The following is a 26,491-nucleotide window of genomic DNA, read 5'->3' on the forward strand; positions in this document are numbered from 1 at the left end:
ACGTCTGTTGTAAAGTAGGATGGCACAGATTCATATAAGCTAAAATGCATTGAAATACGGTTATATGATGATTAAAACAAAAAAGATAAATCTCAATTCTTTCATATATTGAAATAGGATCCACTCACATATAATAATAATTTTACATTAAACCCGTACCCTACAACTAGCAGTATAGTGAGGGTCTATAGTATAGGTACAGTCTAAGTGCAGGGGGCGTAATGACGAGTCTTGCGTCATCAGGCAGCTTGGTGACTGGCGTCATCATGGAGGGATCCAGGCGGGATTTGGTAGGGTGGCCTACTTTGCCTGGAGCTGGGGGGGACTCCCCAGAATTCGGAGTAGGCAGATGTGTATTCAGAAGAATTTTGAAAATCTTTTGACACAACAAAGATAGTTGCCTATTAATGAGTCTCTAAAAAATGGTGGAATGTCCCATTTTGCTAGTCTGGGGGAGGCAGGTGTTTATTGTAAAATTATATCCCTGATTTAAGTTCTTATTTATAATATTAAAAAAGTAAACATGTATATGGAAAACTAGAATAAATACTATAACTGATCAAATAAACAGACTACAACATAGATATCAAAAAGCCAAAAATAGATTTCCTATATTACCCGATTGTCTTTTTTACTATCTTGTTTGGCGAAGTGCCGTGCATATGAAATATTGAATATATTTTTGTCTCCATGGCAAGATAATATATAAGGAAAATGAGTGATGTGCAGGGTTACATGTGAACATTTGTTTTAGGGAATACTGAATTGAATGAGATATATTGCTTTCTTTCTAAATAATAGATTAGGAAGCCGATCCTCTCACATCCTTTCATCTGAATGTAGGAAAAAAAAACTATCCGCTTTAGCTTTTCATGGGCATTCAATAGCTTTATGGTGTCAAGTATTTGCATTCACTTACACAGCTACAGTCTGCGCCTCTTCATACAAGTCTTGGAGATGAATGATGAAATATGGTGCCTATAAAGTCTTTCCTTGGGGACAATGCCATAAAAATATAGCCAGAAGGAACTGAAATGAAATATTGGAGATGTCAGCTGGAGTTATTGACATAGAGATGAATAACCAGAGCTCTGATTTTTTGGTCTCAGGTACTCCCTGCCAGACAGATGGTACATCTCAGCAGCTGACGTTAAAGCCATGTTCACGGGTGCTAGGATAAGTGACAGTCCATATTTATGGGTCAGGTCATGAAGAAAGACCAGGATGTGAAATAAAATGGCATTACAGCGCCTGCATTATTAAGACTTCATAGTGGTTTTTTTTCCTTGTGGGTAGTAGAGGTTGTGATGTGTTTTGCAAACACAACCAACATCCTGCACTATATAAGGAGCGAGTGAGGGATTCCAGGGGGATGAATTCCAAATATAAAAGCCACAATAGGGGAGCAATCTTAGGGCTAGATTTACTAAGCTTTCTAAAAATGAAAAGTTGAGGTGTTGCCCATAGCAACCAATCAGATTCTAGCTATCATTTATCTAGTACATTGTAGAAAATGGTAGGTAGAATCTGATTGGTTGCTATGGGCAGCACCTCCATTTTTCTTTAATAAATCTACCCTACAGAGCCAAATGCAGAATCTTCAGAACGGAACTCTGAAGCAGTTACTGTGGGCAGTGTGTTGTGGACAAATAATAAAGCCTTTGCTTATTTTAGGGAAACGACACTGGGGGTGGAGCAGATCTGGCGGACGCGAGAAGCAGGGACAAGTGGGTGGGTCTAAGTGAAGGGTAATAGGGCGTGTTCTCTGTTGGCAATAAAACTAAACTGCTGGAGCTGCACCACAAAGTTACAAAGGGTATTTTTTTTATATCAATATAGACAAGGGATTATTTAATTCCAAAATGCATATAATTAGTATAACCATTCTCCTTCAACAGAATATTGCAGGTAGTGCCCAAATTAAACATGAAAATATGGAATAACCTCACTAGCCATTACTAGCCATAAATCATGGAGTACTCAGAAGAGAACACTTACAAAACATATATTGTTTTTAAAATAAAGACAGATTCTTAATGTCGCCTAAAGACATACATTGTCCTTAAATATATATATTTTGAAATGTTTGTGATTTTTGCATGTTGTTATGGATGCCGTGGAGACGGCATAATTGATAGTACTAAAATTTAGGGATTAATCACTGTGACGGGTAAATAAATTCATATTATAATGGTCACCGCAATAAATCTGCTAATTGAACATTTAGAAAATCACAGCGTGCAACATACAAGCTACATAACTGGACTTCAATCTCTAGAGGAATGGTCAGCCCACAAGCACTATTTACATGTTTTAAGTCCATTAATAATTGGATTTGCACTTGTGTAATCATATCTTTTATGTCCTTGACACCAATCTTTGATTGTGAATATAAAAAAAGAATATATCCAGGAAGTAGCTATCACCAAACTGACTGCATTAACAAGCCAACGATAAGATATTGTTTCACTGGAGCCCAATGCTTTGGTTGGAGGCCCAATATGAAAAATTTATGGTAATTGAAAGCACTGAATCTCTAGAAATGCAGTCTATTTGAGTCAGTATCAAAAGGTCACTCTTTTCAATTTATACTTGATGCTGAGAACAATATTGAGAAAACACCTGAAAGCAAATGATCTTATCAGTCTTTAGACCTTAACATTTACTGACTGTGTAAAGTAATTTGCTGATTAGTAAATAAATGCATTACCTGTAGCCAGGATGATTTGTACTAGATTGAGATCACTAAGGGGGAGGATGTCTTGGAAACAAAAGAACTTGACTTTGTAAAACTATTAATGAATGTTGCATTAGTGGATTTGTGGCTCCAAACTTCTGCAAAACTCTAGTATTCTAGCACGCTGAAGATTTATGATTAGCACTGTATGCACAAAGAGAACACAATGTTTGCCTATATTAGAAGAGGGAGACTCCTTAGCTTGCTGACAAACTCGGAAGCAGATCAGGTTCCTATTGTTAATACTATAATCAGAGCCGGATTAACAATAGGGCTAAAAGGGCTACAGCCCAGGGGCCCAAGCAGCTGGGGGGCCCGCCGGCATTCATTGGGTCGGGGGCTCCGACTGTCACCTGTTCAAAGAGAATGGCAGGCAGCTAACAGCAAATTTTATGCTGTTAGCTGCCTGCTGTCACTGTCGGACTTACGCAGCACACAGTAATCTCCTTACTGAGGAGATCTTGTGAGACTGAGGCTATGAGTCATAGCCTCATTCTCACGAGATGTCCTCAGTAAGGAGAATACTGCGCACCGCGTTAGTGCTACAGGGAATTGAACAACGGAAGGAGGTAAGCTCATGGGGGGGGGGGGGGGGGGGGGTTGGGGCCTCATGGCTGGGGGGGTCTCACATACCCTTAGCCCGGGGGCCTCCCTTCCCTTAATCCGGCCCTGACTATAATGGAGTGTCAGAAAAGGGTGTGCAGGGTCCACCAGTTTATTCCACTATAAGGGCAGAATTTACATTATTGGATCCTACATGCACACAAAAACATACTGGTAGGTTAATTGGCTGCTAACATATTGACCCTAGTCTGTGTGTCTGTGTGTGTCTGTGTGTGTGGGTGTTTAGACTATAAGCGCCAATGGGGCAGGGACTGATGTGTATGAGTTTTCTGTACAGCCCTGCAGAATTAATGGCGCTATATAAATAAATGGTGATGATGATGATGATGATGATGAATTTCTGGCACCCTGAAGGCAGTCCCATCCACTAGCCGCGCTAGTTTTGTACAGAACATTGTGTAGCAGTACCGGTCCTGTACCAAAGCACAATTAATCCTCTCTTTAGATAATGTTCCTTAGTTAAAACCACCAGGTAATTAAAAAAGTAATTAAATAAGTTTTACCCCTTCCCCAAAGTGTATGTACTTGGGATACACGTGGTTTGGTAGGTCTCCAGACAATCTGATTGTGAATACCACAGCTCTGGTTCCTGAAAGTAATTTGCAGACAGTGCACAACATGCTGTGTGTCTGAAAAAAGACCAGGGGGTAATTGAGTATGAAAGTCCGGTTTTGTTAAGTCGATGATATTCTACGAGTTTGCTGCCATATTTAAAACAACAATTTAATTAAAGGCAAAATTTGGGCAATTTGGCAAAACCAGACTTTCATACAGTTACTCCCAGGGTGTAGAGTTACTCATCCTTCTAAAAAGGTAATGTGGAGGTGTTGTCCATAGCAACCAATCAGATTCTAGCTAGCATTTAAATCGTACTTTCTACAAAATGATAGCTGAAATCGGATTGGTTGTTATGGGCAGCACCTCCTCTTTTCTGTGAGGTGTTGTCCATAGCAACCAATCAGATTCTAGCTCGCATTTAAATCGTACATTCTACAAAATGATAGTTGAAATCGTATTGGTTGCTACTCAGAGGTCGTCAGAAATTAGGAGAGTTCAGCAATGTCTACTGCACACCCCTTGCTCTTGCTGGCCCAATCTATTTTGAGTTTTATGTGGGATTACTTTGTAACATTTGAGTTTCAGCTGATTTTTATTATTCTCCTAGATAATTTTTCTTTGGTGATAAAAGATGAAAGCGTTTGACAAACATGTTGTGCAAGGAAGCATCGTCTCTCAGATCCTGCCGTCCCAATGCACAGGGCCATCATGACTAATGCAAAACCTGGCTCTGAATTGAAGTAGCAGACACATTTATATGAAAATACACTGTGCTCTACATTGAATTTGGTTTAGGGTATTGATACATTATATGTAAATAAAGTCACTTTTCTCTTGATTTTCCTTCCATTAAACATATGTACTACTATGGTACACCAAGAACTATGGGCAGTTGCCTAGGTTACCTGGTGGACAATTTGGGCCCATAACACCTAAGCACACTTGTATTCTGGTGGTTTTTGGTATAGTACACCCCACACAATAATAAATATACTATATCTTATAATTCCAATGAGACTTATCTTAGACATTGCGCTACAAAATATAATTGTACATTCTGCCAGAATGGAATTTTACTTTGTAGAATGTTAAACTTGGTGGAATCAGTTTACAGAGCACAATTTCTTGATTTATAAGTCACCAAGTAGCCTTCAGGCACACATTTACATGGAGGAATTTATTGCAGATAGACACATACTTACAACTAGTTTGTAGTGTTATAAAGTTTACTAAGCCTCCCAAACCTGACATGTGACATTGTACACACTTAACGTTTGACTTGTGGAACCGTGGCAGTTATATAAAACAGTAGTGAATAGCCATTGTGTCCTAACAACATTTTCCATAGAAGTTTCAGACAATTGTCAGGACAACATACTGTAATGTCCCTCAACCAGTGTCATATCTCACTGTAGTGCTTATTTTCACACTGTGTCATTTGCAGTGTAATCATCAATCACTAAAGTACCTGAGGTGTCACTGTAACACCCTAGTTACTCCAGCCTGAGCTGACCCCTGTAGTCTCAAAGATTGCACAGAAATGTAGTTTGACTGCAGCAACTCCACAATTGTTGCATCTACGGATGGAGTAAACTTAACTTCATATTTGCAGTTTGACGTGTTGTAGGTGTCACAAATGACACAGCTACAACATATTCATTTCAATCAAAAACATTCTCTCTGATTGTATGTATATATATATATATATATATATATATATATATATATATATATACATACATACATATACATTGATGAACCTGCCACATGCTTCAATAAATACTGCTCCACCTGAACACTTGCTGAGGGTCACTTCTATGAATTATATCTCCTTGGAAATATATCCAGCTAAGCTGGTGCTAAACTACATCTCCTGCCATCAATTATGGGAAATGGGCCAATTTTGATTTTTCCACACAAAGAATATATATATATATATATATATATATATATATATATATATATATATATATATATATATATATTATATATATATATATATATAGCAAAGAATTGCTAAAGCTGGAGATTATAAGAACAATAGAGTATAGGGCTGGATCAGAACAAAATGTTAGATGAGGAATTAAAGCCAGATTGTATAGACAATGAGAGAATTACATATCTAATGTGCCAGTGATATCAGCCGGTATAAATGTATTCATGGACTAATGCTGTACAATATTTTAGGATGTTATTCTACATGTATGGTCATAATATTCTAGAGACTGACTGTATATCTCCTTTATGCCATTATTATAGCACTACATGTACCATAAGCCATGAATGTGATTGTCTGTAATCCTTTTCAGTAATACTTACATAATACTACATTCTCTTTTATACTATTGCGAGTATTATTACATTATACTACAGCAGATACCCTGAGCGCTCTTAGATTTTACATGTGGTACCATTATAAATGCTATTTTTTAGAAATGTTTATGATGTAGAGTTAGGGTAAAATCTGTATCTGGAAAGCCATTTTTCCTACACTTAGGGATGTGAGGGGGAGGAGCCTAGTGCACCTCTAAGGGGCCGTGTATAAATAGAGCTGAGCAGTATGTGTATGTTACATGCAAGAGCAATCAGTATTTGCCCGACATGCAATAAAATGTTTGCACTTCCCCCTTGCAGTAAAACATGGTTTGCTCAGCAGCAAATTCTGCACCTGGGCGAAATTTGCACCAAACTCGAAATCAGACCTTTAGTATTTTATATTGGAGTTTCTGCATTGATCTTTTTGGACCTCCCTTAGGAATGTTTCTTACTAATGTGTCTATTTATTAAACGGTGAAGAGCCAAAACCATGACTTAAACGCCAGCAAAAGGTTATGTCACCACTATCTGCATTTGAGAAAGGGTTAATTTGTCTGGCCTTAACCCCCATTAACGGAGCTTACCACTGTCCCCATTGATCTAACATTTTGTGAAGCACCCCGCAGAATTATGCATAGTGGAAAAGTGCAAAACTGCAGAAACCCACAACAACCAATCAGCAATTCGCTTTCATCAATCAAATGCGAGTTAAACAATGTAATGAAACATCTGATTGGTGGTAACAGGTTGTTGATAGGGTTTACATCACTTAGAAATTGTGGCTGATCAGGGCTTTAAATTATGTGATGTAAATACAGACATTCCTGGGAAGCCCGGAATATAAGTGGGCCCTAGCCTAGTTATTTTGCACGTTTGCACTTTGCTAGAGACTATCCCCTTCTGTCTATATTAACAACCATTAGTGGATCTGTTTCTTGTAATATGGAAGTCAGACGGATTATTGGCTTAGTTTGTGTGGCACGGTTAAAGAGATGCATTGTTAAAAGGTTCTTACTGCAGCTTACCCATAGACTTTAAATAGCAGGCACTAGAGAATTATCTTAAATACTACAAAACTTGTTCAACCTAGTCGATACAGATAACTGCCATATGCTTCCTTTTTTGGTAATTGCTGAGCTTTTTATAGCTCTGATTCACGTTGCTACTTTCTCATTATTTTGTCCACCTTTTTGGCAGACTTTGTGTAACTGTTGGGGCTGATTCATCCCATTTTATTTCAGACAAACTTTTTTCTTTCTTTTTTTCAAATAAATACAAAAATAACTGAAGTAAAAAAGTAAAAGGTCAGCTATAATGCAGACCATAGCCACACAGTAGGTGTGTGAAATAAGAGTTTTTCGAACATTTTTAATAATGTAAATAACAGATTTCACTTTTAAATGAGACTATTTGGTATTTAGCACTTTGAAGCGTAACTATACACTTTAGTGGTCAGCAATGAGGCCGTGCTTGTGCTGAGTGAAAACATGCGGCCTGTGCAGTTATGTAACATAGACCAGCGAGAAGCAGGGGTAAAATTACAATAATTCCCCCCCCCTCCGCCTCCTTACTTCACCTTCAAAGATCTTAAAGCACCGCTCTGCAGTCCAACTGCTAAAATAGCAAGGGAGCGGAGATTGTCAGGATTTTTCCAAACGTACAAATTGCTTCATAAATTATCTGGGCCGATCTCAGAATGGCACAAACGGCACTAATAGTATATAAACCAAGATATTTTTAGTTTCAGCTTGGTTATACATTGCATACAGACAAATTATAGGAAGACTGATACAATTTGTCACAGTATTCTAAAATGTTTAACTTGTAATGTCACTGTGGGTACTGTAGCCATGGCGACCAAATGCAGTGTGATTGTAGTGACCATATGTAGCGTGGTTGTAGTGACCAAAGGTAGTGTGGTTGTTATGACCATACGTAGAGTGGTTGCAGTGACCATACGCAGTGTAGTGTGGTTGTGGTGACCATACGTAGTGTGGTTGTAGTGACCATACGCAGTGTGGTTGTGGTGACCATACACAGTCTAGTCTAGTTGTAGTGACCATACGTAGTGTGGCTGTGGTGACCATAAGTAGTGTGGTTGTGGTGACCACACATAGTGTGGTTGTGGTGACCATACGTAGTGTGGTTGTGGTGACCATACGTAGTGTGGTTGTGGTGACCATACGTAGTGTGGTTGTCGTGACCATACGCAGTCTAGTGTGGCTGTGGTGACCATAAGTAGTGTGGCTGTGGTGACCATACATAGTGTGGTTGTGGTGACCACACGTAGTGTGGTTGTGGTGACCACACGTAGTGTGGCTGTGGTGACCATAAGTAGTGTGGTTGTGGTGACCATACGTAGTGTGGCTGTGGTGACCATAAGTACTGTGGTTGTGGTGACCATACGTAGTGTGGTTGTGGTGACCATACGTTGTGCGGTTGTGGTGACCACACGTAGTGTGGCTGTGGTGACCATAAGTAGTGTGGTTGTGGTGACCATAAGTAGTGTGGTTGTGGTGACCAAAGGTAGTGTGGTTGTGGTGACCACACGTAGTGTGGTTGTGGTGACCATACGTAGTGTGGTTGTAATGACCATATGTAGTGTGGCTGTGGTATCCACATGTAGTGTGGTTGTAATGACCATATGTAGTGTGGTTGTGAGTTTTGTAGGCGATATTTATTTTGCATGTTTTTCAGATTTTTAAGGCCTCATACACACATGTATTCATTTTAAGTGCTTAACTTGCGTTATTAAGTTATAGTCAAAGAAATAATGTAAACTAATGGACCTGTACACACATTTACTGACACTCATTCGCTTTGTGGCAGATTCCTCATTGATTGCAGCACTCAGAAGTGTAGAATACAATGGAGTTGTGTAGGAACGGTTGAATTGAAATTGTAAACCCCAATGAGACAGGGACTGGTGTGTACAATTGAATATCAAAAGGATGGCGTTACATATATAAAGTAGAATAAATAACTATATAATACACTATGTTGCGGGGGAGGTTTCCCATATTCGCTTCTAACACTTTAATAAAAATGAAGACAATATACAAGGTTTTGTCAAGTCTTGTTTTTTTTTTAATTTCCGTGGGTATGAGTCCTTATATATGAAATTGCAGCACCCATATCTTATTTAGAACACTGTACTTATGTGTGTTCCTTTTCTTTATAGGAGTGTGTGAAGTGCACACAATGTCCACACACTGAGTGTAGCTCTCCCTAGCTCATAATGTCACCACCATTTAAACATGAATGTATGTTTGCATGCATTAGGCCTCCCAGAAATTCCTTAGACAAACCATATGCAGCAACCTTATCGATTTCAAAGCACTGTTCTAAAATTGTCTTGTGTTTTGCAACTGGTTTTAGACATGGTGACTTTGTCTGCGACTGAAAGCTCAAAGCCTAGGAACTGCTTAAAGGGTTCAGTGCTGCCGGAGTTCTGGTAAAAAGCAAACCCCAACAATTGTCATTATTTATTGAGCATACATGTATCCTGGCTGTGCAGGGTCAACAATCCCTTATATATCTGCGACTCCAAATAATCTGTTGGGTAAACTATATATATATATATATATATATATATATATACACACACACAATAAGATGGTCACTCGAGTGACCTGCAGTTTGCGGAGGTAACAGATCCCACATTGTAGTTCCATTAAAGTTTCAAATAAGAAACAGTTCTAGGCCCTATATAGGAAAGTATCCAGTTAATATAGGTTTATCAAAAAAGAAAAATAAATGTAGCGATTTAAAGATTTTTGGGTGAAAAAAAGAGGACTGATCTTGTAAAACGGAGGTCCTACATGCCGTGTGCCGAATTGTTTTTGAAAATTAGCCTCAATGTCTAACATATCCATAAATATCTCCATATACATAATAGACCTCATTTAGAGTCGGACGCAAAGTCTTTGTAATAAGTGTAGGAGTGGGAGTGTGCCGCAGCTTGGTAGGGTATTACGAGTGGCAAGTAACCTCAGTTGCGTCCCACTCGTAATACCTTACCGAGCTGCGAGCAGTTCCTCCAGCTAACTGCTTGGGCCACCTAATTCCTGCCGCAAAGTTTTAGCCCTTTTTTGATGTGTGTTGCGTCTGCGCCTCACTGCGACTAGGATTTACTTACATGGTCACGATTTCACAATTACGCGTTCCGCCCATTATCTCGTAGTGAGTCGCAAGCTTTCGCAAGTGCTAATTGCGTCCAACATGCAGGCGGATATGGTGCTTGCTGCACATGCGTGATAGTGTTTTTTTGTTGGATGCGCCTAAAACTGACTTTGCGTCCGACTCTAAAGGATGTCCAACGTAGGTAAATATAATGTATATATAAATAATATAGTGGATAATACACCCCCTACGTTAAACTATTATAGATATTACAGGTCATTGAGGAGTTTATTGACCATATAGAAGAAAAAACGCTGCAGGCTATAGGCCACATCCGAGGTGACTTGAAATATCTGTAATAATGGGCAGTAGGAGATGCACTATTCCTTATAATACACCCGTGTCACTAAAGTAAGTGATGACATTAGAACTCACAGATTTTGAACAATGACATCAGAAGTGACTGTTTATACGTATATTATTTACAGGAATTTATACATATATTTAGATCACCTGCGTATTACAAATGAAATACTAATAGAATGGACAGTTGTATGCGTAGGGCACTATGAGAAGGGCCAGTGACAGCAGCCCATTAGGATGACTGAGAAAACACAATTTGGCTCTGCATAGATCCTCCCCCGGAAAGTACTGCAGCACAGTGCAGCTAAGCAGATACACATCTGTAAGTTTAATTAAGAACTACGGGGCCAGTGTGTTTTGATGACAGGTGCTGGCAGACCTGAGTGGCTCCAAGGCTCATGAGATTTTAATGACTTGAACCACTACAGGAGGCAACCTCTTCTCCACGGAAACTAATAGAAACATAGAAAGCCGATGACAGATAAATACCAAATGGACCATCTAATCTGTCTGTTCTACGTATTGATAGCTTATTCTTAAAGAGACATTGCCATGCAAAATAAAAAAATTAGTTTTTTTCAACTGTTCCATACTTTTGTTACTGTGATAAGTGTAACAAAAAATTAAACTGTTATTTTTTTTTTCTCCGGTTTACAGTCGCTATTAAGCTTTGCACATCAGCTAGGTCTCACTCTGGCTTCATGCCCTCATTTAGGTTGACTTAAGTTGCCTGGGCTATAAACAGTATTATCGGCTAATTAGTGACAATACCGCTATATAGTGTGTGCTGCACAGTGAAGAGGGATAAGTCCTGGAGAGAGAAAAGCTACGGTGATTACAGATGCAGCATCCAACACTAACCCTAATCTTTGTTCATTTGCTATTACCTTACCTTTCATCCTTATTCATTTATTGTTGTTTGTTCCCTGTATCAGAGACCATTTACTTCAGAAGCCCCTGAGATATGACATTACTTAGGAAGAAGTGGCACAGGGATAGGCTAGTATTATTTGAATACCTATACGTTGGGGGGAGGATACAATTTAGGTTTACGGATTATGAATCAGTGACATCGTTTAGCGTCCTTATGATCTGGTGAGTATGTGTATATGATGTCACCGCAGTAATTAGCGGTGTTATCAATGCTGACCATAATATACCATGTCATTTTCTCCAGTTAGGGTGGTACAGTGTGATACGGTTATGGTGTTATACGGTTATGGTGTTATACGGTTGTGGTGGTAGAAGGCTTTCTGTTGGGCTCGGTTCCAAAGAGTGGATCAATTCATATTCCCTTTTTGGTTGACAATCCAAAGTCATATAGGTTTGTCTTCATTCATTACGGACGTTTGTTGACTATTCCTGACATTCACTTTGTCTTATACTGGTGAAATTCTCTTCAGACGCAGGCATGATGACCAGAGAGGTCTCCCGAAGGCTTTTTGCTAGCCCTTGACACTCTCAACAGACTCTATGTTATGTCATCATTGCTTTATTCAATATTCAGCCTGTGAATACATAGTTATAACACAAATGTACATAGCAGCGTTGTAATCTATAAAAAAAAAAAAAAAAATACCAACATTTCCTACCAGGTCATGCAGCTGCTAACCAGCTTGGGTGACAAATAAAAATATTTTCTAATGGCAAGTGAAAGTGATAACGTGATTGCTGTCCGGCTATTATTTACCCTTGTTACAATTTTGTTTGTAAGACAAAACTCGACTTTACCATTACAATTTGCTAGGAGCCAGAATGTAGCTGGATACTTGTGGCACGTTGACAATACACAATTTCATGCTCGTTGAGCTGATCTGTGTTCTATATTCACTGACAGCATTATGACGGCTTACCATTAGGACTATAAAACTGCATATAGTTAGGCAAAATAGCTTCAGCGGTGGTAATTTACAGCCTGCCTGCCTGCTACTCCTGTGAAGTCCAAATGCCACCTTAAGAAATGAGCCCTCACTAAAACAGATGTGCACTGCGCCTGTGACCGGAATGGATTTACAGTGACCTATATGAAAGACGGCTATTACATTTTTAAATACTCCTACCAGTTATCTCTAAATGTCTGTGTGGCAGCTGACTCCAGCTTGTATTTAGAGGTGTGACAGTGAAGAGTACATCATGTACTGTGGGGCCTGTCCGCTCATTTTGTTTGGGCAGGTTTTTTTTCCCTCCCCAGGTCTAGGTAAGAGGCAAAAATATATTTTTTTAAAAAGAGACAAATTTACATTTGCAAACTCGTGTTAGCTGTTACGTAAAACAGAGAGTACTTTAAACCTTCCCCGTAGCATGTGGAGTGTTGGCAAGTGCTATGGAATGTCTTCATGACTGGGATAAAATGAAATATCGCTTGCCGTGTCCTGATCATGTGATTGCATATGGCACCCAGCCACACAAGCCATCATGCAGTATGAGCTGTCAAAGTAATTTTCTTATTCTTTCTCATACTAATATGTACATTTTTGTCCGCCTAATCTTTCAGCGCTCACTCGATCAAGGACATACAGAAAGGTTGCAGTCAATGTCAAAAGTTATTGGTTTAAGACAATTAGCAGGAGAAGGAGCCATTTAAAGATTGCAGAGCTCGGACGCAGGGAAAGGACAGACACACAACGCAATTTTCCAGCCCCCCTCCCCTGTGTAGGGCCTGAACTGAGTGCATTTATCTGAGGCTTGGTGCTTTACTCTGTACACTTAAAGAAACAGTACCGAAATACAACAAATCATCATCATTTATTTATATAGCGCCACCAAATCCGCAGCGCTGTACAGAGAATATTTGTCACTTGCCCCATTGGAGCGTACAGTCTAAATTCCCTAACACACACACACACGCACACACACACACACACACACTAGTACTGCCAGTATGTTTTGGAGTGTGGGAGGAAACCAGAGCACCGGGAGGAAACCAGAGCACCCGGAGGAAACCCACGCAAACATGGGGAGAACATACAAACGCCACACAGATAAGGCCATGGTCGGGAATCGAACTCATGACACCAGTGCTGTGAGGGAGAAGTGCGAACGAACATGTAACTGGGATAACTGTCATTGAAAATTATACGTTAATAAAATTAGTTACTATTCTTTTAAATAAACTTGATGTAAATCCTTTAGTAAAGACAATATATTTGAACAAATGTACATAATTAATAACTTATTTGCTATTGAAGGGAATTATTTATAAAAGTCTTTGGGGAGAAAGATCTTTAGAAGGACTTGCACTATGAAGGTAAAAGGCACGGTCTATGTTAATCTGACTTCATAGAGTTATCTTACAAATGTTAACTCAAGTACAGGTATCCTTATGGGATATGATACAGGTCAAAAATCTGACAATGCAGTCTGTTAAGCTGCTGACACATCACTGGCACTTTGTGTGTGCATCGTTAATCCACAGAGTGCATTTTCTGCAGAGCAAGTTGGCAAAACTGTCAATAGCACTTTGTCTGCTCAGTTAGTAACATGGCAACCTGCTGAAAGATGAAAGAGCACGGTGGAAAAATCTTGCTAGGTATAAAAATGTCAGTTATACCTAGTTAGTTCATGTGTATTACTCAGCTTAGTAATACACAGGCTGTGATAAATATAAATGTAAAATAGGAGCCTCCATGGTCCGTAAAAACATGAGATCAGGGCACTATCTGTACAAATAGCTTAGTGCAATTTGACCACCCATATGCATTCCTAAATTGATCTGTAAAGTGTCATTCAACAGTCATGCTGATAGGATAGATGACAACATGTGGGCACACACATACAACCAAGCTACTGAATTATTAAGCGATCTGAGGATCCCAATGGCAACCGTTGTGTGTGGGTAAGCTAGTCTGTTCCTAAGCGCCTGGGCCGAGCAGTGAATCAGTCTGAGCGGCGCTGTCTTTAATCCACTTGCATGGTATGAAGTATGCTTACAAGAAGAACTTACATGGAACATACAAATATTACAAAGCAAATAGTGTACATGCATTACAAACCTATTCGTACTGAACTAAAAGAAATGCTTCTTTAGTCATAGTGAAAGTATTTTGCAACTTTTAAGTTCACACACAATGTGACCAACTAATACATAACTGTGAACTACCATTAAAGTCACCCACAACTATTACAAGACTCAGTCATGTTGTAATGAAGGGCAAACATGTACTAGGACTCCGTTATGTGCTTGGACAGTTCTGGCTTCTGCTAGTGGAAATATTTAACTCACATGACTTACTTTCCCAGAATGCACCTGGACTAACATAATTGGAGCAAACTCTTTCCTATAACCAGTGTCAGAACTACAGAGAGTAGACGGCATGTGACTGCCACGGACACTTCTGTCTTAACTGCCATAATAAACTTCTGGTCTAATAAAGTTACTACAATATTTTATCATCTGCATTGTATGTTATCATCACTATATATAAAAAGCCACATGACTGGAGGAATCAGACAATGGCTGAATATCTGTACACAATTCCCAGCTTCAATAACCAGAGACTGGCATAGTTCGACAAAGGCTGTTCAGCCACAGATATGGACTTAATACAAGTTGTATACGTGCACACAAATCTGCTGCAAATCATGACAATCATTTTTCGTTTTGTAATTTGCAAACTACACAAGAAAAATGAGTCTGATTGGTTGTTACGAGTACATTATTTGTGCACATTACACCATCTTATTCAATTCAGTAAGTCCCAATGTCTAACCTTCATTGAAGTAATCCTGATTAACTAAATCTTCTTGTTTTATGCCTATCACTGAGCAACTGGGAACCTCATATCTCACCTAGCTGAGAACATTAAATTTAACTATACATTCAGACCAAGGAAAGCACATTTTACATCCAAGTTCAAGTATGTTTATTATTCTTGTAAAGTTTGACAACTTGAGTCAGCATTAGTTTTGTTTGTTATTTATTGTGGTACAAATTACAACGCCATGTGTCTCCTAAACCTGCCTTATAAAATCTAATAATCTCATAAACAGGAGACCTTGGTGGGTTTTATCAGCTCACTTTTATAGAGCTAAGAAGGACTAGCAATTTGCAGTGTAAATTGTACAAGCAATCACACTTTGATTTCTGCACCTTCCCGTTCCTACTTCTGTAACACAGGAACAGTCTGTGATTTGAAATGGCTTCTGGCATTGGGAAGCGTCATTACAAGAGACAGGTCTGCATTGCACAATGTCCTCAGCAACGCAGAGACTCATGAAACATTTCATACTATTTGAATTTCAATCAAACAGCTATTTGTGTGATATAATATTCTGCTTTATAGTCAGGGTTGTATGGTTTTGGATGAAGTTCAGGAATGCAGGACGTCTCTATACCAACTTTCACAAATGCATGATTAAAGTCATAAGTATAATAAAGTCAATATTAATTATACATTGACTACAAATATTAAACCCATAATTCACTAGGAACTGAGGCATGAGGCACAATACTGAGGCACTATAATGCAGCCTATAAATTCACTATGAATAGAGACATCAGAGGCATGAGGCACAATACTGAGGCACTATAATGCAGCCTATAAATTCACTATGAATAGAGACATCACAGAGGTATGAGGCACTATACTGAGGCACTATAAGGCAGCCTATAAATTCACTATGAATAGAGACATCATAGAGGTATGAGGCACAATACTGAGGCACTATAATGCAGCCTATTAATTCACTATGAATAGAGACATCACAGAGGTATGAGGCACTATACGGAGGCACTATAATGCAGCCTATAAATTCACTAGGAATCAGAGGCGTCAGAGGCATGAGGCACAATACTGAGGCACTATGATGCAGCCTATAAATTCACTAGGAATCAGAGGCGTCAGAGGCATGAGGCACAATACTGAGGCACTATGATGCAGCCTATAAATTCACTAGGAACAGAGACACCAGAGAGGCATGAGGCACAATACTGAGGCACTATAATACAGTCTAACAATCCACTAGGAACCAATGCATAATTTAAAAAGTCCTGATTGACCAAATCTTTCTCATTATTAAAGAATCCTGAACTTTATACTTAAATGATCTTAGATTACGGTTAACTGAACATTCCGACCAATGGATCCACATTTTACAGCTTAGCAGAAGTCTTGTAAAGTCTGACAACAGTCGGCATTAGTGTATGAGTGGCAGAGGTTGTAAGATACATAATGTACCATGGTAACAAGTAGGAGCATGAAGCATGGCACAGGCACAAAGCAGTCTGCCCATGTTTACATGTGTTCCTGAACAGCCACCATGCCCTATCTTGTTTATTCACCGTGGGCATAGATATGATATTACATTATGCATACAATGTTAGCTCTTGTAGAGCTAAGATATGCTTTTAGTGTTTTATAATATTATCTTACACATTAAACACACTGTTATTAAGCGACCAACTAGATAACCTCTCTTAACAACCCAACAATGGAAAGGATATGTCTAGCATTAACATAACAGCACAAGACAATCTATAATCTTAACCAAGCAGACTTAAGGTGATTTAGGGGGTAACTTATAAAATGCAGCATTTTGTTGGACTTTCAGTATGTAAACATCACTTGATTTGGCAGGTTCTTTGACGCCAAGAAGGTGCTGTACCTCAGGTATTATGTATATAACTGTGTAGATAAGCCACTAGATAAATAATCGTTTAACGTAGGATAGTCGTATATACAGCTCACTGTGTGTATGGTGGATACATTCCCTTCCACTTTATTTTCCGCTTTCAAACCAAACCAGCTTACCCGTCTCCTAGTATTGAGTTAAGCAGACCAGACATGCAGCAATTTGGACAGCCAAAACGACTGGCAACCGTGGCCAATATCTGTTAGGGATGGATAAAATGGCCGTCCTTATGCTTTTTGGTTATTCATGTTCGGAATTCAGTCAGGTCTGTGATAACAATATCTACATTCACATTGCTTTCAATGCTCATTGTGCCGCACAGATCAATGCTAAGTGAATGTTCCATAAACTGCAAGAAGTGAGGCAAATTTCCCAATGTGATGAATCGCAACAGACGCTAGAAAAAATTAAACCAGAAGAAAATAAAATAGCTAAAGCAAAGCAGGATATCATAAATGAACCCACAGCCTGTGTGTCATCGGGAGCTAATTGGACTTTGTGTCATAGTCCTCAACAACTGTCACAGCATAACATCATTTACTATCCAGCTTGTCCTGCAATTGATGGAACTGGGGTCCACATAGTGTCACTCATTACCACAGGGGCCCTACACTTACACCTCAGTGTTTCTCAACCAGAGTGCCACAAAACAGATTATTGCTTCCTGGCAAATCGTGTTGTTAGGAGCAGCAGAGAGGGTACATGGTCACACATATGCTATGCACGTGCACCATGTTCCTGGAGCCTACAGTAAGCATAGGCACCATATTCTTGGAGCCTACACTAAGCAATGGCATCATGTTCTTGGAGCCTACACTAAGCATAGGCACCATGTTCTTGGAGCCTACACTAAGCAAAGGCACCATATTCTTAGAGCCTACACTCTGTTGACCAGTGCTCCAAAACTGTTAATGTGGACAACAACATACAGTATAAACAACTAATCTTCACGAGGGTGGGCTCCCAACTCCATTTCACCATTTTCAATGGCATAGTAGGTGGAGCAGAGGATGTTAGAAAATTACAGTACAAGAAATATATGTAAGATTTTTTAGATTTTGAAAGAACTTCAAAAGAAGATTGCCAGTGCTTTGTACAAGATCATATTCATTAACACTTCTTCCTTTGCTTCCTTATTTTTGCTGCTATCTTTTAATAAATTGTATTCCTAAGAGAAATAAGTATTCCCTTTATGACAGCTCCCACTAGTGTATGTATATATGTTTCTGCACAATTCTTGATCATCGCCATCAGTGATATAATAAAGGAGGCTGCATGTTACAGATACAATGCAGCGTAGAATCTCTAACGTGTGTAAAGGTTCTACTGCTACTCTCTATTAGCAGGAAAGTACAGTAGTTACACCAGCAGCCTACCAGGGTTGCTTTGATCAATCATGTAACAAAACACCTAAAGGGTCATTTAGAAAAATGTAAAACAAGCATCTCCCACGGTGAATACACCACTTGCTCCTGTTTGCAATATTAAGCAATGTGCACAGATTTCTCACATGAAAGGCCTCTACAGGGGTGGAAAGTTTTGCCTCTTTTGCTGGGAGGAGTGCAGGACGTTCCTTGGACTGCCCCATGCAAAGACAAGACTTCATTTAGTTGGACAAAGTGATTTATATGAGATTGAACGGGAGCATTTCTCTGTCTGCAAAATTATTTGTATTCTACACATCCACAGAAATGGTGGGTCAGACACTCTGGGTGGCCTTAAAGTGGTAAAAGTATGGACATGTTCGCTCTTCCTACTATGCATTTCCAATTAGATCTACAATCAGAGCCGGATTAACAATAGGGCTAAAGGGGCTACAACCCAGGGGCCTCGGACGGCTGGGGGGCCCGCCAGCATTCATCGGGTCAGGGACGTCCTGTTCAAGGAACATGGCAGGCAGCTAATAGACAAATGATAATATCATTTAATGGCCATTTAAAACTAAATACAAATAATTCATATAAGGGGTTGGTGTGATGTACTTACCAATAATATAAATACCAGTTATCACTAAGCAATATATCTTTGCTGGTATATCTGACAGAATCAGTCCCTGGTTGCATAGGAAATGGGTATATGCAGTCTGTTTGTTATAAGGAGCTGCTTTGAACCTATAGGGCACCAGCAAAATAATAAATTCATCCACAATGACTTTTCTCCCTTAAATTATGTCTCCTTGAACTTCTACCCTGAGGCAATGGCAGTCAAATGAAAAAATGGAAGAAAAAAAAATCTCGTTGAGAAAATTCTATGGAGGTTCAGTTTGACTGAAAACCCATTAACACAAGTCACAAGACCAGCAAAGACAACACTGGCACTTGTTTAAAAGTGAGGCCAAGTCATTTTACGCAAGATCTGGTAATTCATTAATCGGTCTTACAATGAATAACTTGCAATAGTAATGAAACTGGCAGGTCTACTGAATGCTTGTAATCTACCTCTATATAAACTGATAAATGATAAAGTTACGTAAAACAAAATATCATATCAATGCCATTGCTGTAAACTATGTGACGTTCGTGGACAGCCATTCATCTTTGTAGATCTATCCTTTGCCAAGAATGACAAACTCCAGCTGATTCATTCTGGTCCCTCGTTCAGAGCACCCGAGATGAAGCTGCTGCAATCATATTTGGCTATTTCAATCATCGGTAAAACAATTTGCGTTTTTTTTTCCCCCACTAATATACGCTATGCATTTCATGAGCTAGGCATTACTGTTCAGTTATGCAAATGTTCTATGCCTGAGACCCAGCTACTGTAAAATGTTCAGTGTCTCTCTACTGGCTGAGCTATGGATGTAAAGCAAGGGGATTTAGATTGCATTCCTAAGTGAGAATACTTGTGAGTAATGTTGACTCAGCACCCTGTGGATAGACTGATTAGCGAGTGACACCTACTGGTTCACAAAATAACAATGCTACAGGCACTTTTGGGGAAGGCCAAATCTTTCCTTGGCCACAGGGAGTTTTTAACCCTCTCAACGCCAGTAAAAAAAATAAATAAATATTAAAATCACATTAATAAAAATGCACAACTCCCTACGGTATATAATAATGAGTATATAATGTTCCATAACTTTTAAGTGCCTTAAGTTCCAAATACGTCACTCGGAAAATCATTTAATTAGGATTTATTGTATTATACTAATAGCATTATACTGTATTAATTAATATTACACCGCACGTTGCTAAAAGGCACAGTACAGACTGTTGTAGCAATGAAACCAATCTGCACAAAAGAGGGAGGTTCAGCTCTGAGAGTGGTAGAGTCACTATAAGTCTGCAGAGCCACTTGCCTCAATATAGGAGGGGACAGACATGACTTCCACCTCGCTAGCTACATATTAGAATATTGGACATTTTTTTTAAAAGAGAAACAGAGCACAAAAATTATTTTACAGGGAAAAAAATACATTTGTAACACCACAACATCTGAACCATTATTTCCACGATTATTAAACACTTTTAATGAGTGGTGCAATCAATGCTTCTCACAAGATTGGCCCTATGGGTCTTATAAATACACATTGTAAACTGGATCTCAATAAAACATTATGCCATATAATGAAGTCTATATAGGTTTTCTGAGAAACCAATGGCTGCCATAAAAGCCCCTTAGTCCACACCGTGCCATAGGCTGCCAACTAGAGTGCCTAGCCGTAGACTAGTTTAGGGGGGGGGGGGGGGGGAAATACACATGGGAAGGTATTATTTTTGCATAGTATTTGTAGTTATTTTATTATTATACTATAATTACTTTAGTATGGCATACATATTAAGAGTATAAAAAAAATGGTTAAGAGTCAGAAAAACGATGAAAGGGGGCACTATCTGAATGAGGATCCTAGGCTCGTGAAAGGAGAACAAACGTCATCAATTCTGAAATGACGTTGGCTACACAGAGTTAATTGTGGCAACCTGGCATGACGTATAAATTTGCACAAAAGCCCAAGTCAAACATGTTGTGATGCAAAGTTCTAAAAAGTTGGTGCCAGTTCTTACTAAGCTTCCTAAACCAAGAGCCTAACAAAGATAGTCTTTGTGCATTGCTAAACTGAGTGTCCTTGCAAAGGAGCAGGTTCACTAGCAATTGCAGAGACAATATACCTGTCTGTTGTCATACCTGTATGTCTGAGTCTTGTGACTTTATTACTTTTTTTTTTTATTCTTGTTATGCAGTCAGCCAAGGCAACCACCCTCACTGCCACAAAAATGTATTTAATTCCTTACTCTCTGGAAGCAACCGGCCTCCCGCTAGCTACAACCGGAGTCATATAAGCTGGAACACACAATCCAGTCTGTCATGTGTAGTAGTCTGTGCATGTGAATTAACGTAATGAAAAGCTGAATGAACGGTTTATGGGCAGGAAAAACAATTGACGTGAGGCTAAACAGCAGGCTCATTTTGCATCTTAAATTAAAGATTAAAATGAAACAACACAAAAGACGAAACTTATATATTATGTAACATGAAACTTTAACCCCTTACCCACCCGCGCTTCTGTTCTTTATACCCTCCATTGCACTAGAAAACAATAGAAAAAAATTAATAATAAAAATTAAGTAACAGACTTGTAAATGTTGGCTTAACTTTCAGAAGAAGGTGAAAGCGACTACATTTCAATGTATTTGCAGTGTCACTAAAACCTGAAAGCAATGCTCATCTTGTCGGATATTAGATCTGAATCCCCACATTATTTAGATGTTATGATATAACCAGCACCTAGGGCTAGATTTACTAAAGTGCGGGTTTGAAAAACTGGAGATGTTGCCTATAGCAACCAATCAGATTCTAGCTGTTGTCTTGTAGAATGTACTAAATAAATAATAACTAGAATCTGATTGGTTGCTATAGGCAACATCTCCACTTTTTCAAACCCTCAGTTTAGTAAATATACCCCCTAGTGTACTTTATAAGGACATTTAAATGACTAAACAGTAGTGAGACCATTTTAACACACAGTGCCCCACAGTAAGGTCAAAACCAATACACAGAACCCCAGGGTCTCTGTGTTACACTCAATGCTTGGGGACGTGGTATCCCTTAAAATAAGGAACAATAAATGACATCACTATGTGATTACATCATTGACCACTATTTAAATATTATACTGGAGTTTACACACATATTAATTCTGATTGTGTATAATAAGTAAAAAAATGGACAAAACATTGGAGCTAACTGGACTTTTCAAGGTTCAACTATAGAGATCTGTAAAATAATTACTTACAAAATAGATAATAGTATAAAATGTTTAGAGGATATGACTGTCTGGCATTTGTATTCTGTCCAGTTCTTTAATATGTAATGCCTTTGCCTAAGATGCCAACATAAGATTACTCTGAATGCCAACGTGATTATTTTTAGATCAAACAAGAGATTGTGTTTGACCAAAAATTATTCAACAAGAAATATCCTGTCACTTTGGTCCCATTCTTTGTCCCGTCCACCAAATGGTCAGATTTGTCCAATTTGGTTTTTCACGTGTTTGGGCAGATCGAAATAAATCCGTATGTTTCCGCAATTCTGTCAAACGAACTACGCCAGCTTAGTCTGCCACCATCTTACTGGGCCATACAACCTTCCTCACCAGCAAAACCCACACATGTGCATCTAACACCACAGACACTGTTTCAGCATTACACGTCTCGCCGTGCTCCTATTTGCGACAGATTTGTGGATCTGAAATACTTTGTCGCACACCCAGTGGCAAACGGTTAAAAAAAGACACCATCTCCATTCAATTAAGGCTTTTCCATCAACTAACTGCTGTAAGATAATATGGCACGTGGCTGGGTCTCTCTCCTCGTGTTCTTGTTTTTTTCATGCCAGTGTAATGTTACACTGACAAAAGAAGCACTGGCTAAGTTCAAGGGCAACAATTGATGCAGCTGTCTTTTAAAGGCATTCCACTTTAGGCATGAAAGTAGTCCTTATTTGTCACTGTCTCTTAAGAGGATCTCCTTCCCCTCATCTTGCGAACTGGAGGCGTAAATCAATAAGGCAATTTCTGGCATCGCTCTATATAGCTCCGGATACAGTATTTGGTGACTTTCTCTACCACACTATAGGTTGACACTGTTTTTGCTAGCGATACATTAAATAGTACCTGTCGCCTGCCCACTATGGAGGCAGCCATTTTGTGAGCTGAACCAAGATTCAGCCTATCGATTCAATAGGAATTTGGAACTTCACGAAAGCATGAGGAACAGTCATTGGTTCTTAATGAAACAATGGGTTAAATGTTGTTTCAGCACACAAAATGGCTGCTTCCACTATATGTAGATGCCACATTCACTTTAGGAAATACTCTACAAATACTATCATAGAAGTATCCAAACATGCTAAACTATTTATTCTGTTCATCCTAGCAGTGGTACTGCTGATTATTTTTCATAGTGCCCCTAAATATACTGCCCACTAATCCAGTGTAAGGAGGATTAGAGGAATAAGTCGTATTTGATAAATTTATATATGCCGAGGTCTTGCTCTGATCAATGATTCATGCAGGAATCCCGCTACCCATGGGGCATTGGGACAATATAAAGTGTGGAAGTGCTTAGTGTTTACATTTGTGCCTTTTTCTGGAGTTGCTGTGAAACCTTTTACAAGAATTTTAACAGTTACTTCACTACCGTTTTCATTGGCCGGGGTTTGTCTTTCATCCAAATGGTCTGCATATTTTTTAGAATCCTACATTTAATTTCCTTAGTCTTACCAGGCCTACATAACATAAAAAAGCCAGAGGGAATGTCGCTCTCTTTATAACTTCCCAGCTTATGGACAACAGTGCTCCTTTCATATCTCCACAGACGGATCTTATCCCCAATCGCTAATGAAATATTAGGGGCGTTTCACAAATTAAGTATTGCTTATCTTAGACATTTTACCAGAAACCCAACTGGTTCATGCAGCAAGTGCCACTGTGACAAATGTTTTGTCTGGTTTAGCAGCACTTATATCAATTTCCAAACACTCCAAGAATACATTATGGAAAGGACATCAATTGATCCTCAGGTTCCAATGTTAAAAAAAAAAACAAAGAAAGTTTGGTCTAGGTCCAAGACGTCATTTGTTATCCTGATAAACAAGGTTTTAAGCAACAAACAGCCTGAGGGGTGCAGGCAAATAGCATACCTCAAATATGTTTGATGACTCGTTGCTGTATTGACTGGAAATGTTTTCTGATTGGTCACTGTACCACTTTAATCCACCCAGAAAGCTATCGGCGTCCAAATCATTCACATCAAGTTCAGAAAGGTCCAGCTCCGGGAGATCTGGGCATAGAGGCTGATCTTCACCAACTAGAGCAGCGCACTGCAGGAAACAAATGGAAACCATCACGTGAAAATCTTTAGCAACACCACCAACGTTAACAATTGACATGCGATCAGCTTTGGTATCATGTGATCAACTATTTTTACTCCGTGAGCATCAAGGTTACACTACGCTTAAAAAGTTTTGGAAGCCGTCCAGGTTAAGCAATCTTTAAACCATACCTGTGCCCATCAAACTGTCTCTCCAGGATATGGCTGATTGCCACATTCCATAAAGGCACAAGCACGGGTCAGCAGTTAGACTCTTACTGTTATATTTTAATTCTTGTCAAGAAGTTATTGGCCAATGAAACATTTTCATAGGAGAGAAAAAATTCTTGCAAGTAAATAGCAATAGTATACCATGATGGTTATGTACGGAAAACAGTCATTAAATATGTTACAAATGTGTATATATGCATTTTATAGAGTACACTTAAAAATAAAGCATCAACTTTGCTCTATGGCCACAACAGATTCAGATCACTGTTACTCTCATATATTGTTAATCTATATCTGTCTGTGGCTGTATACCGTAACCATTGCCTATTAAAGTTGGCTACAATGCAGGGGGAAAAAGTTTTGCAACGGATGCTTGAAAATGCATGTTTACCATACAAAATACAGAACATACCTATTATTTATGGCCTGTTATTAACTTATATCTGACCCTTCTTTGAGTTCCAGCCTTCACACTTAAAACTGTCCTCTCCGGTCACATTCTACACCACTTACTTGTCTTACATCTGTAACAGATGCTTATCAGTTTTTACTTATCAATTTTAACACCTCCATCCTATCACCAAAGACCTGTATAAGAAAATGACGTTCAAGCACTGCTGATAAGGTCACTGGATGGCCTGAACATCTATAGGCATTACCAAAGATAATACGTTCTTTCAACTGCATAGGAATGAAATCAATCTATTTAATTCACCATTAGATTTTTATAAAGCATAAATTGGCCACTGGTGGGGTCAGGTGTTAGGAAATACAGCAGAAGGTTAAGTGTCAGGTGTCATTGGTGGACATTACTATCTGCCTGTCATCTTGAGACCCAAGTCTTCTCCTTTATCAAAGAGGGTTAATGGAACATAAGACTTCTTTTGCATTTATAAACTGCGTCCGTAAACTAGTAGAATGCAGAGAGATAGCAAAGGATGATAAACTTGTTGCAATGTGTCCTATGAAAATGCCTCTATCAATCTTTGCAATCTCTTCGCACATTGTCCTCATTAAAATGTGAAACATCTGGGACTTGAGCTACGTGGGCCTTTATTAATATGAGCATCGGTCTGTCCTGTTCTGGGAACAGCAGACAGATTGCATTTCCCAGCAAGTGTGCTTTTTTTTTTTTCTCTTTTAATCAGCTTTTTTTTTTTTCAGTTTACCAAGCTCCACAAATTAGCTTCATGTAAAGAATCAGAGTGCATAGAGAATGTATGAGCCCAGCAGCAAATTATGACTCAGGCTGTACCAAGAGTTAATTCATTTATACATACAAGACTGGTGGCAGGATATTCCAGCCCTAACCTTGGTGATCATAAAGATCAATAACTGTTGATATGTTACTTGCAATCATTGGTTTACAAAAATAAATCTTCAGTATTTCCATGCTAGCTGCTCCTCAATCAGCTCCTAGGCAGCATCAGGGCTAATGCATGATGGAAAAATGAGGATATAGCAGCTGAGACTCACGCTATCAGCTAAACAACAAGCCACAGCACACTGGCTACTCAAAAACAATTAGGACTTTGCAGTCAGACACTCATTGACTTGAAATATTGCATTTGCAAATGATCTATATTAAATAAGATTTGCA

At 38.9% G+C, this 26,491-nt stretch overlaps 1 protein-coding gene across 2 annotated transcripts in view; it reads right to left on the minus strand.

Moving 5' to 3' along the window:
- Positions 1-26,491, minus strand: part of PPARGC1A (PPARG coactivator 1 alpha) — a 72,517-nt gene that overhangs the window by 44,538 nt on the left and 1,488 nt on the right. For both annotated transcript variants that reach the window (XM_075194735.1, XM_075194734.1), the window contains exon 2: positions 24,491-24,670. In XM_075194735.1, the coding sequence (XP_075050836.1) occupies positions 24,491-24,670 (180 nt within the window). The remainder of the gene's footprint in view (positions 1-24,490; positions 24,671-26,491) is intronic.

This window comes from Mixophyes fleayi, chromosome 1, assembly GCF_038048845.1.
Source record: "Mixophyes fleayi isolate aMixFle1 chromosome 1, aMixFle1.hap1, whole genome shotgun sequence".
In the NCBI taxonomy this organism is placed as follows: Eukaryota; Metazoa; Chordata; class Amphibia; order Anura; family Limnodynastidae; genus Mixophyes; species Mixophyes fleayi.